General features: G+C 41.8%; 1 protein-coding gene across 1 annotated transcript; it reads right to left on the reverse strand.

Moving 5' to 3' along the window:
• Nucleotides 1-324: 324 nt before the first annotated feature.
• On the reverse strand, nt 325-7,772 carry LOC118411951 (hydroxysteroid 11-beta-dehydrogenase 1-like protein). Its single transcript, XM_035814479.1, has 6 exons — nt 7,396-7,772; nt 6,864-6,994; nt 4,737-4,848; nt 3,811-4,014; nt 3,003-3,169; nt 325-1,423 (listed from the first exon to the last, which is right to left on the reverse strand). Exons 1-6 carry the CDS (start codon nt 7,475-7,477, stop codon nt 1,196-1,198), a joined length of 924 nt encoding a protein of 307 aa, XP_035670372.1. The 5' UTR covers nt 7,478-7,772; the 3' UTR covers nt 325-1,195.
• Nucleotides 7,773-12,042: the final 4,270 nt, after the last annotated feature.

Genomic DNA, 12,042 nt, shown 5'->3' on the forward strand with positions numbered 1-12,042 from the left:
CTGTGTGTACATTTGTACTTAAAGAGGACCAAGTATAGTAGCTAAATGCATGAGATCACACAAAAATAGTTTATATCTTAATTTCTGTTTCCATTTTTAGTAGAAAGACTGGAAAAACAACATATTGAAGTCTTGTATTTTCTGTTTCCACAATAGTTCATTTATGCCACGGGAATTGGTATCTATGACCAAGGAGGTTGCCTATGACTACTAGTAATTAAAAATATTGTGCATTGTTTTACATGTACATGTATGTATATTATTTCCAAGAGATAATGCTGAAATAGCAAGGTGTGGCTCTTTTAAATTTGAGAACAAGAATTGGTGAATCGGCATGTTGGATAGGCTTGTTGCAAATAAGGAGTTTGAGATGATGGTAATATATTATTCTACATTCATACAACATTATTTACTACATACTCAGGATTGTAAGTAATTTTTCCTTTTTAATTTAGTCATTGAAATGTACAAAGCTGAAAGTAGGTAATGTTACATGTGTTGGAAATTGAAATTGTGTAATATCTTTTAGGAAGAGTCTGTTCTGAAGCATTTATTTAGCCAGCGTGTTGTACTTTTAACTGAAACATACTTCTAACCCTGTCTTTTTGTCAAAAATGGTTTGATATTCAGTGCTTATGCTTTGTCTTATTGGACCTGACATTGTCCAATCAGAATTGTGGACACTTTTTTTATTGTGAGTGATCCACAGTTACAGTTGTGTCCATGATCCTGATTGGTCACCATGACCCCATGTGCACTCTCTTCAAATGGAGATGTGAAAGAGGAAATAGATAATGATAATAGCCTTTTTATGTCAGTTTAAAAGAGTCTATCCAAGCATTTGTATGTTTAGTTGGCTGTTTTTTTTCCTTGTCATTCTTCAACTAGGTGGTGCCATTTGTCAATAAGTAATAAATTAAAGCTATCAAATACTACTCAACACATGTACTTTTTTCAAATGGATTTTCCTTTAGATGATGTAAAGAACAGGTGTGCCATAGTAAGTAAATTCAAGTCCCATTAGAATTAAATTCTTCATGCATCTTTGTTGTATATTTCTGGTCTTCATCTTGTATACCATTTTGCACTGATTCAAAATATGCAAATGTTACCCATTTCAAGGTTGTTTAGGTTTAAAAACCCCACAAAGCTACTCTATCATTAAGGACAATAGTTTGATATAGGGTAACATTTGTTAATTTTCCTCCCCTGTGAAAAGGGGTGATTTTTCTAGCAGTTTAGGGGGAAGGCTTCGTGTTAAAGATTCGAGGAGTTGCGGGACGATCCTGCTCAGTTTTGTAGCCACCCATGGACCTCCCCAAGGGTAGTAGATTTCTCGCTGCCGTGCTGCTCCCCCCCGGATGATCGCCATGGCGCAGTCCGAAGGTGGTGCCCGTTGGAGTTTCGCAGTGAAGTTAAACATCTATGAGATAAATAGGGAGACATGAGACATAGTTACGATACCATTCAAACAAAAAGTGACAAATGCCTCTAGTGGCATCCTGCATTGTAACAACAGGATGTTTGGCCCAGAAGCCAGAGGTCCTTAGGGTTCAAATCCTGCCATGTGCACTTGGGAAAGGCCCTTTACATGACTTCCATGGATACCTGAATTTGGTTGGGGAGGTATAACTATAAGGTGGCAGCTCTGAGACTACCTTGACCTCTTTTACAGATTCTTTTGGTATGTTTGCTTAGATTACCACATGCTATATGATATAGCATAGGCATGTCTCTACACACAGAGTGACAGGAAGTAATAAGAAAAAGGTCAGGAAATAGTGTTCAATGATGGTAGAATTAGTCAATTCATCAACCTTGACTGACAGCTGAAAGACATTCCAGGTCTTTGGGTCAATGGAAGAAGCCACTACTACTAATTCATGGGGAGCTACTAGTATTAATTCTGTTTAAGGTCAGTGTTTTTGCTGTCATATACATGTATCTTCCAAAATGCTAGTCGCATTCACTGTCGATTGACAGGAAATGTTACTGTTAACTGAAACCTTATTTGCATGATGTACATCGTGTATGAACCACAAGTACGCAAGACCCACAAGAAACTAAACAACTCAGGGAGATACCGTCAAACCTGCCCAAGACGACCACCCGGGAGACCGGACAAAAACGGTCGATTTGAACAGGTGGTCGCTGAGAAGAGTATCGACTCAAAACATGCCCTATGCAAAGTATAACGGTTTCCGTTGTGTTTAATGGCAAAAAGCAAGCACACTGCACGCACGCAAAGAAGAGAGGTCTTTAATGTCAAATACAACACGCACACTGTAAATTGTACATTTAACCCCAGCTTTTATACGATACAGTATAATATTTGTACACTAACGTTTTAGACAGTAAGGGAACTTTGATGCTGTCAGTTACCATACAAGCCTTTATGCGTCGCTGTGTTCTTGATCGCCGTATCTGAAATAACTACGGTGCACCTTTCGAATTCTATGCCCGGTACGTCCCGATAGGGCACTTACCCAAGGGTGAATGTACAGTACAGTTGGACAAAAGCACTCACACAGATCTTTCTTTAAAAGGTATGAGCTACACAGATCTTTCTCAGACATTTCCTCCCATATTACAGTCGACTGCCCCATTGACCCACCCATTGACCGCCGCAATCTTTATTCTAAACATAACATCGTAATGGCAGTCAAATCCGACGCAAACTGGTCGATTTTGGCACAAAATGGCGCTAGTTATCATCACAAATCGATGAAAACCTCAATTTTGAAAATGATGCGGTCGTTAAGGGGCCCAATTTGGGCTGGTCGCGGTCGCGTTGGCCAGGTGGTCGTTGAGAAAAGGTCGCTTAATGCTTATGTCAATAGGAAAAAAAATCGGGACCGAGAAAAAGCGGTCAAAATGGCCAGGTGGTCGCTGAGAAGAGGTGGTCGCTCGGGCAGGTTTGACTGTATGAGGTTTTTTTTGAAGTCTCAATTTGAAATGGCCATGTTGTAGATTGTAATATCCCCATCTTAAGAATAACTTACTTTGTTGAAGTTTGCTGGTAGGTCAGTGTCGATCAAGCCAAGGACACAGTACGTGATGGACACATTGATGTCCTGCATTACCAACTCCTGCCGTAAGGAGGTGAAAAATCCATCCAGTGCATACTTAGAGCCTGCGTAGTAAGTGGCAAAGGGGGTCGCAATCTTTCCTGTAGGACAAGAAGAAAGAAGGAAATGTAGTGGAACAGTTCAATTTTATCCAGGCTATCCCCTAAATTTTGTTGCAATAGAAGATGATAATGTTCTCACTCTTTAAAGCAACATGTTCAGTGTTGTTTTATGATTACTTTTTTACTATTTATTCAAGTGACCTTTAACATCGACCGACCCAAGAGAAGGAAAACTCAAGAAACCCAGCCGGACTCTGGTGGCTGTGAGCAGAGTTGGTGTTAGAAAGGGCATTCAACCGTAAAAAACCCCGCCTCAAACCCGTGTCAAGTCGTGTTTTGTGTTTGACTTGTCGACCAAAACAACCTGACAACACGTCCAACCCCTGCCACAGGGAACAACGGACGCTAAACTGGATAGAAGAAGAAATTTGGCAAGAATCACTTTTTCAAAGATGTACACTGTATGAGGCCATGTTGATTTGATTATATGGATGACATCCTCTGCGAACACAAAGCTTATGCGAGTGTGCGAGTAAAAAAAGTTTTGCAAACTACTAGTACTGTGCATGCATGCATGCAAAGAAAGCAATCACCTTACTTGCCCATTGCTTGTGAGTAAAACTCCATTCTATAGGGCATGCCAACAGGGTTTAATGTAAGAAATAAAAGTTTGTTTTTACCAGCCAATGAGCCGACGATGACCAGACTGCCGTTGGTCTTGTGAAGAAGCGGCAGTGCCAGTGAAGCCAGCTGGATGTAGCTGATGTAGTTGACAGTTGCCTCAGCATGCAGGATATCCATGTCACCGTCCCAAAATGGACTCTTGTTTTTCTTCTTTAATGTACTCAAACCCGCATGGTTTAGGACGAGATAGTCCAAACCACCTTTTGGGGAGCAAACAAAATGTTCATGTCACCACAGCAAACAAAATTCTATCAATGTCTTCAAATGAATCAGGGAACAATTTTGTTACCTCTCATGAACAAGGAAGCGAGGAAGTAGACACTACTTGGTTAGCTAATAGTATAACATGTCGACATAGTATAACATATCCAGGGCTCGAAATTCATTTTTGGGATTAGGTGCACTGGTGCACCCAGCATAAAAAATTGGGTGCACCCAAAAATGTTTGGGTGCACCACTTAAATTTAAGTAGAATGTCAAAAAAACCTAATAACAAAACTTAGTTACAATTCTTAAACAAGTAACATGACAGACATTTTTTATTATCTTTCTAACACTTACATGTCAAGAATATGATGTGTACTAGTATACTTGATATCTTTCCATACATAAACCTAAGAAAATATTTGGGTGCACCCTGTGCACCCACTGAAAATAATTGGGTGCACAGTTCCAATTTTGGGTGCACCTGGGTGCACAAGCACCCAGTATTTCGAGCCCTGCATATCTATATAGTGTGTATAAGTAACTCCTGTATGGTTGTTTATACTTTTGTGTATATATTTCATTGTATATATTTGTCCAGTCATACGTTGATACACGGCCTGTACCTAGCCTCTCATGGCATGAATGTATAATTCATTCATTTAATATGATAATGAAGTCAGAAACTATGTTAATGGAACTGATTTTAGGCACAAACCAAATTTTTCCTTTGCTGTTTGGATGGTCCTCTCACAGTCCTCTGGTTTCCCCATGTCTCCTGCTACATAGATGGCCTCCTGGGCTCCCAGGTCCTTCATCTTAGCTACAACCTGGACAAATACAGGATGGACCAAAAATAATGTCTCCTGCTACATAGATGGCCTCCTTGGCTCCCAGGTTCTTCATCTTAGCTACAACCTGGACAAATACAGGATGGACCAAAAATAATGTCTCCTGCTACATAGATGGCCTCCTTGGCTCCCAGGTTCTTCATCTTAGCTACAACCTGGACAAATACAGGGTGGACCAGAAATAATGTCTCCTGCTACATAGATGGCCTCCTTGGCTCCCAGGTCCTTCATCTTAGCTACAACCTGGACAAATACAGGATGGACCAGAAATAATGTCTCCTGCTACATAGATGGCCTCCTGGGCTCCCAGGTTCTTCATCTTAGCTACAACCTGGACAAATACAGGATGGACCAGAAATAATGTCTCCTGCTACATAGATGGCCTCCTTGGCTCCCAGGTTCTTCATCTTAGCTACAACCTGGACAAATACAGGATGGACCAGAAATAATGTCTCCTGCTACATAGATGGCCTCCTGGGCTCCCAGGTCCTTCATCTTAGCTACAACCTGGACAAATACAGAGTGGACCAGAAATAATGTCTCCTGCTACATAGATGGCCTCCTGGGCTCCCAGGTCCTTCATCTTAGCATAGCAACCTGGACAAATACAGGATGGACCAGAGATAATGTCTCCTGCTACATAGATGGCCTCCTGGGCTCCCAGGTCCTTCATATTAGCTACAGCTATAAGAGGGGGGTGGGGGGCGGTGTCTTGGTAAGGCTTAACGGTGAATTCAGGAGGCCCGGTAACGCTTAACGGTAAATTCAGGAGGCCCGGTAACGCTTAACGGCAAATTCAGAATGAGTTACAAAGCATAACATTAACATTCCTATTCATACAACGCTAGAGTAGTTATATCAATGGGTGAAAATACATTGTGAGAAGCAAAAGGTGCCCAGAACCCGGAGGAATGACAGGGACAATGTCCATGACATCTGTAAATTGACGGAGGCAGAGTTCCCGGCCCGCCACAGAGACGGCGGCAGCAAAGTTCTTAGGGGGTGGGGTGATTGAATTATTGTTTTAGCACATGGAGCGCCGAATGCGCGACTCATTCCAGGGGGGTCCGGGGGGATGTTCCCCCTGAAAAGTTTTAAAATCAAGACCCTCTTAAATGCTATTTCCTGCATTTTCGGCAAATTTTGCTAGGTTGATTTTGACATCGTTTCATCAAATTACACATGATTATACTCGTAGCTTTGGCCTCCACGGTCCACTCCCAGAGCCCTGACATATTTTTACCAATTCGAGTTCGGAAGGCAATATAAGTCCGGGAAAATTTTAAAATCTGGACCGCCTGAAACGCCATTTACTGCATTTTGAAGGAAAGATTTTGCCGTAAGACGAAGCTAAATTAAATGACATTTTATTATATTTAGAGAGAAAGGTTGTTTTTGTGCGAAAACCCACGCCCCGGAACATATTTTCGCCATGTCGTCGTGAGCGCCAAAGGCACAAGCCGTTTGATCTTTCAAAGGAGGTCCGGAGAAACCTCATTTTCTGCATTCTAGGAGAACTTTTTGCCCGAAACTTAGCTATGTTTGACACTGAAATCTGTATGACTATGAGTGATAAAGTTTTTGAGGGCGACGCTTCCGCAACATACATGTATCTTACCATGTTCAGAGCTAGCCGAAGGCCGGGAGGCTCGGAGAAATTTTGAAATCTGGACCCTTTGAAACGCCATTTCCTGCATTTTCAGGGGTTCTATCTCGCATTTGACTTCCTTTGAATAGTATAACGGGTTACGAAAATTTTCTTGGTAACGGTTAACGGTGAATTCGGGATAACAAATAACGAATAACGTTGAATTAAAGCGACCAATAACGCTTCACGAAGGATATACCGATAACGATTAATGTTGAATTAGAGCGGGTCGGTAACGATTAACGGTGAATTAAAATGGCTCGTAACGCTTAACGGAAAAAAAAGGCATGCAGACCCTCCTATAACTCATGCGCAGTTGAACCATGAACCAGCTTACTACACTTACCTCCTTTAACCTTCCCTCTCTCCTGGCTGTAATGAGAACCCTGGCTCCAAACCCGGCGTAGTGATACGCCATCTGTTCTCCGATACCGGAACTGCATCCGGTCACCACAACCCTGGCTCCCCTCAGAGATTCTGTGTGAATATGACTATTAAACATCAGAGTAAACATAGTTTGTGCCTTGAAGGATGACATAACTTTGTGAAGCAGACAGTTCCCGCGGAGGTGAACGATTCCATGTACTGTAACTTTAACGTTTAAGTCTTAAAATGTTCGTGGTGGTTATAATTTTCAATGTGACCTCTAAGAAAATACCGCGAAATCCTAACACGAAATTGACGAATGTTTTTTGTAACGTGCTATGTACTAAACGAAATAAAGCCACCTTGAAATGCATTCCTTACTTAAAGCATGCGAAAGAGATTTCATTTCTACTGCATTCTGAGAGAAGAAACAGGACCTTTAAGCATGATTAGATTTCTTAAATCAAATTTCATGCAGTGCCCCCATGTACGATCATGTACTAGTAACTTACCTGGATCAAAAGCCGGTTCATACCAGATATAACCCACAAGTACGGCCAGGAGAAGAAAAAAACTCCACCCTAGTGTCCCCATGATGCTGTAGAAAGTTAGCACTTGCGTGGAGCAACGAAAGTAGTACTGACTTCGCTAGATCATGGCAAGAAGGTTAACAAAGGGGGTTGTTTGATATGCAGGTATTTTGTGGCGTCTGAGCCTCTTTTGTTCGCGCGGGCGTTGACCTTTGTACACGCACTTACCAGGTGAACCCAACCGGGGGCAACCAGAGGGTTTGCTTGCACTGTGTAGAACAACACTTTACCTTACCTTTATATAGACCTTACCTTATCTTAGACTTTCATATATAGCTTAGACCTTGTGGCGCTAACATGTGTGGCGTAACTGGTAGAGCTTTCGGCTCGTAATCCCGAGTTCAACACATACTCGCCGTGCCCCCGACGTTGTGCTAGTGACGTTATACTCTTGGGAAAGGCACTTTACGCAACCTTCCTCACTTTACTCAGGTGAAAAATGGTAAAAATAAGTACCTGACTTCGGTCGGTGGTAAAAGAAAAATAATACCTTTACTTCTGTCTGTACTGTGTATAAGCAAGGACACCATATAGCGTCCTTGGAATAAGTTACTAAATGTACTGCACTGTTGTTCCGCAAACAGCCCGAACGGGCCATGCCACGTGTGGGAAATGTGACTTTAATAGGTCGTAATCCCGAGTTCAACACATACTCGCCGTGCCCCCGACGTTGTGCTAGTGACGTTATACTCTTGGGAAAGGCACTTTACACAACCTTCCTCCCTTTACTCTGGTGAAAAATGGTAAGGTAGGGTAGGTTTTCCAAATAAAATGTATTATATAAAAGACAGCAAAAAACACGAAGCGCACGAAAAGTTATTCATATTCATTGATATAAACTTTGTGGAAATATATATTTCTTCATAATTCTTCCATCGGTTCCGCAAACAGCCCGAACGGGCCATGCCACGTGTGGGAAATGTGACTTTAATAGGTACCTGCCCGACCGTGGGTATACCCCCCTCACATTAGGCGAAAATCGATCGTACGACGTTTCTGCGAGCTCTAAATTACGAGGAGGTATAACCCTGATGCTGACGAAGAAACTCTGCCATTTGTTCGTCAGCATCAGGGCCATACCTCCTCGTAATTTAGAGCTAGCAGAATCGTCGTCCAATCGATTTTCGCCTAATGTGAGGGGGTAGTAGGACACTCGTTCTCATTAAAATGTCAAAAATGGCAATTTTTTGTTGAAAAAATAAATCGGCTTATTTTTCAGTGAAACCTTCCTGATTGTTTAGAAAATTTCCTCTTTTAACCATGGCCAAAGCAGGTCACCGGTAACGCCAAAGTTTGTTACAACAGTAAACTTTACCATTTTTTCTTCGAAATTGTTAGCTACATCAAGTTGATATAAGTGGGCAGCATTTTTACACCAGGACTGATAGAAAGCTTAGAAAGCATCGAATAATGGTAACGTTTGTTACAGTCATTTCTGTACAACATTTTGTTAAGCACTTAAAGGTGGGCCGTACAAATGGCAGTCAATGGCCCTTTCTTGTTTCTTTAGAAAGCCATGCAAACTGTGAAGCGTCACAAAAACGGCAATTTCTAGTCTTATACGTGGATAATATAACCGTGACAACCATCGTAATCATAGTGGTAACGTTTGTTACCGAATTTGGCGACAGGCATGAACCACCTCACACAGCCGCCAAGATCAGTGACGGGAGCGACCTGACGTGATCTGTCAGAGGGACTGGGTAGCTGGTTTCACCTGGGAACTGAATTATTACCTGCATGAAATGTCATGGAGGTTATATTTTACCCTGCGTTTGTCTGTGTGTCTGTGTCTCTGTGTGTCTGTGTGTGTGTATACGTAAACAAGATAACTCAAGAACGGCTTGGTGGATTGGTTTCATACTTGGTGTGTTGGTAGGGTGTGGTGAAAGCTGGAAATGATTAGATTTTGGGCCCCCTAGCGGCTCCCCTTGGTACTGCAGCGCAACTTCCGGTTTTGCTATTTCGGTGTTCTGAACATGCTATGGTCATGATTTTTTAGTATTAGATAGCTCTTGTGCTCAGAAAGAAGTGACATAAGTTTGGGCCCCCTAGCGTCAAGTTTTGGGATAGCAGGGGCATTTTTGTCAAAAACTTCTGAAGAGGATAACTCAAGAAGGGAACAATGGATTTTCATGATTTTTGGTATGTAGGTACCTCAGACAGTGTTGTACAAAATGAAATACTAATTATGCAAAATAGGACTAAATTTGCATAATTAATGACAACATTCAATCATAGCAGTTTTTTCTATGTATCTCTTGTCTTGAACGTGATATGGTCTTGAAATTTGGGTGGTAGATAGCTTTCAGTGTCATGATAAAGTGGGGCAAGTTTCAGCCCCCTAACATTTAATTTGGGAACTGCAGGGGCGTTTTTGTCAAGACATTCCAAAGAGGATAACTGCAGAAAGGATTGACGGATTGGTATCATATTAGGCATGCGAGTACCTTAGGCAAAGATGTTCATAATGATATACATGTTATGCAAGTGAGGACTTAATTTGCATAATTAATGAGGAAATTGTATAATTCCATTGTTTGCAATAACTGGACTTCAATAAATGTAACACATGTTAATTATGATAGGTGGAATATAAGCAGATACCAAATATAGTAATGAGGAACTTATTTGCATAATTTATGTAAAAATTGCAAAACCGTGTATGTTTGTCAATGATGAACAACACCATGCATAAATTATGTTAATGTCTTAGTCAATTGCATGAAATTTACGAAAGCTCTAAATTTTCATGGAGGTATGAGGTCGCCGAACTCTAGTTATATAATGATATATGAGCTCCGTCGGCTAATATTGACCATGGTGATGCATCTTTTATTAGGATAATAATGTAACATTGTCATCCTAATATCTTTTTCTCTGATTTGATTTAAAATATGCATATATTACTCGTTTCAAGGTTAATTAAAACATTTAAGAAGACCACACTGGGCTCTGTAATTAAGTAATGTAATAGTTTATATAGGGTAACGTTAGAATGTCAATTTTCCTCCCCTGTGAAAAGGGGTGATTTTTCTAGCTTTTGAGGGTATATGCCTCGTGTTAAAGATTCAAAGAACTGTGGTACGATGGTGCTCAGTTTTGTAGCCACCCATGCATCTCTCCAAGGGTAGTAGATTTCTCGCTGCCGTGCTGCTCCCCCCTGGATGATCGCCATGGCACAGTCCGTATGGCACGCCAAATGGGGTCAAAAGTCGCGCGGAGGATAAAATCGTGCGCGAGAGAGATAAACCCGTGGAGAGAGAAGAAATATCGTGCGAGAGAGAAAATAAACCCGGAGAGAGAGGAAATTTCGTGCGAGAAAGGAAATAAAGTGCGAGAGAGGAAATAAAGTTGCCAGGGAGGAAATAACCTGCGAGAGAGGAAATAAACCTATAAAGATAGGAAATAAAGGGGTAGAGGTAGGAAATAACGTGCGAGAGAGGAAATAAACCTATAGAGATAGGAAATCCCGTGAGGGAGAGGAAATAAAGGTGGAGGGATAGGAAATCCCGTGCGAGAGAGAAAATTAAAGGTGGAGAGATAGGAAATCCCGTGCGGAAGAGAAATTGACCCATGGATAGAGATAAAAAATTTCGTGCGGGAGAGGAAATAAAGATGGAGAGATAGGAAATCCCGTGCGACAGAGAAAATAAAGGTGGAGAGATAGGAAATCCCGTGCGGGGGGGGGGGGGGGGATAATTAAAACCATATATAGATAGGAAATACCGTGCGGGAGGGGAAATAAAGGTGGAGAGAGAGGAAACATCGTGCGGCAGAGGAATAAAGGTGGAGAGATAGGAAATACCGTGCGGGAGAGGAAATAAAGCCATAGAGATAGGAAATACCGTGCGGGAGAGAAAATATAGGTGGAGAGATAGGAAATACCGTGCGGGAGAGGAAATAAAACCATAGATAGAGATAGGAAATACTGTGCGAGGGAGAAAATAAAAGTCGAGAGATAGGAAATACCGCGCGGGAGAGAAAATAAAGGTGGAGACAGAGAGGAAATACCGTGCGGGAGGGGAAATAAAGCTGGAGAGATAGGAAATACCGCGCGGGAGAGAAAATAAAGGTGGAGACAGAGAGGAAATACCGTGCGGGAGGGGAAATAAAGCTGGAGAGATAGGAAATATCGTGCAGGAGAGGAAATAAAGCTGGAGAGATAGGAAATACCGTGCGGGAGAGAAAATATAGGTGGAGGGATAGGAAATACCGTGCGGGAGAGAAAATATAGGTGGAGGGATAGGAAATACCGTGCGGGAGAGAAAATATAGGTGGAGAGATAGGAAATATCGTGCGGGAGAGGAAATAAAGGTGGAGAGATAGGAAATATCGTGCGGGAGAGAAAATATAGGTGGAGGGATAGGAAATACCGTGCGGGAGAGAAAATATAGGTGGAGAGATAGGAAATATCGTGCGGGAGAGGAAATAAAGGTGGAGGGATAGGAAATATCGTGCGGGAGAGGAAATAAAACCATAGAGATAGGAAATGTCGTGCGGAAGGGGAAATAAAACCATAGAGATAGGAAATGTCGTGCGAGAGAGGAAATAAAGGTGGAGAGAAAT

The sequence above is a fragment of the Branchiostoma floridae genome, chromosome 3, assembly GCF_000003815.2.
Source record: "Branchiostoma floridae strain S238N-H82 chromosome 3, Bfl_VNyyK, whole genome shotgun sequence".
In the NCBI taxonomy this organism is placed as follows: domain Eukaryota; kingdom Metazoa; phylum Chordata; class Leptocardii; order Amphioxiformes; family Branchiostomatidae; genus Branchiostoma; species Branchiostoma floridae.

Excerpts from the sequence above, each read along its gene's own strand:
- LOC118411951 (XM_035814479.1), bottom strand. The coding sequence starts at position 7,477 with ATGGGGACACTAGGGTGGAGTTTTTTTCTTCTCCTGGCCGTACTTGTG. Across the intron at positions 6,995-7,395 it reads TGAACCGGCTTTTGATCCAG|AATCTCTGAGGGGAGCCAGG; the intron begins GTAAGTTACTAG and ends ATATTCACACAG. Across the intron at positions 4,849-6,863 it reads GAGAGGGAAGGTTAAAGGAG|GTTGTAGCTAAGATGAAGGA; the intron begins GTAAGTGTAGTA and ends GTATTTGTCCAG.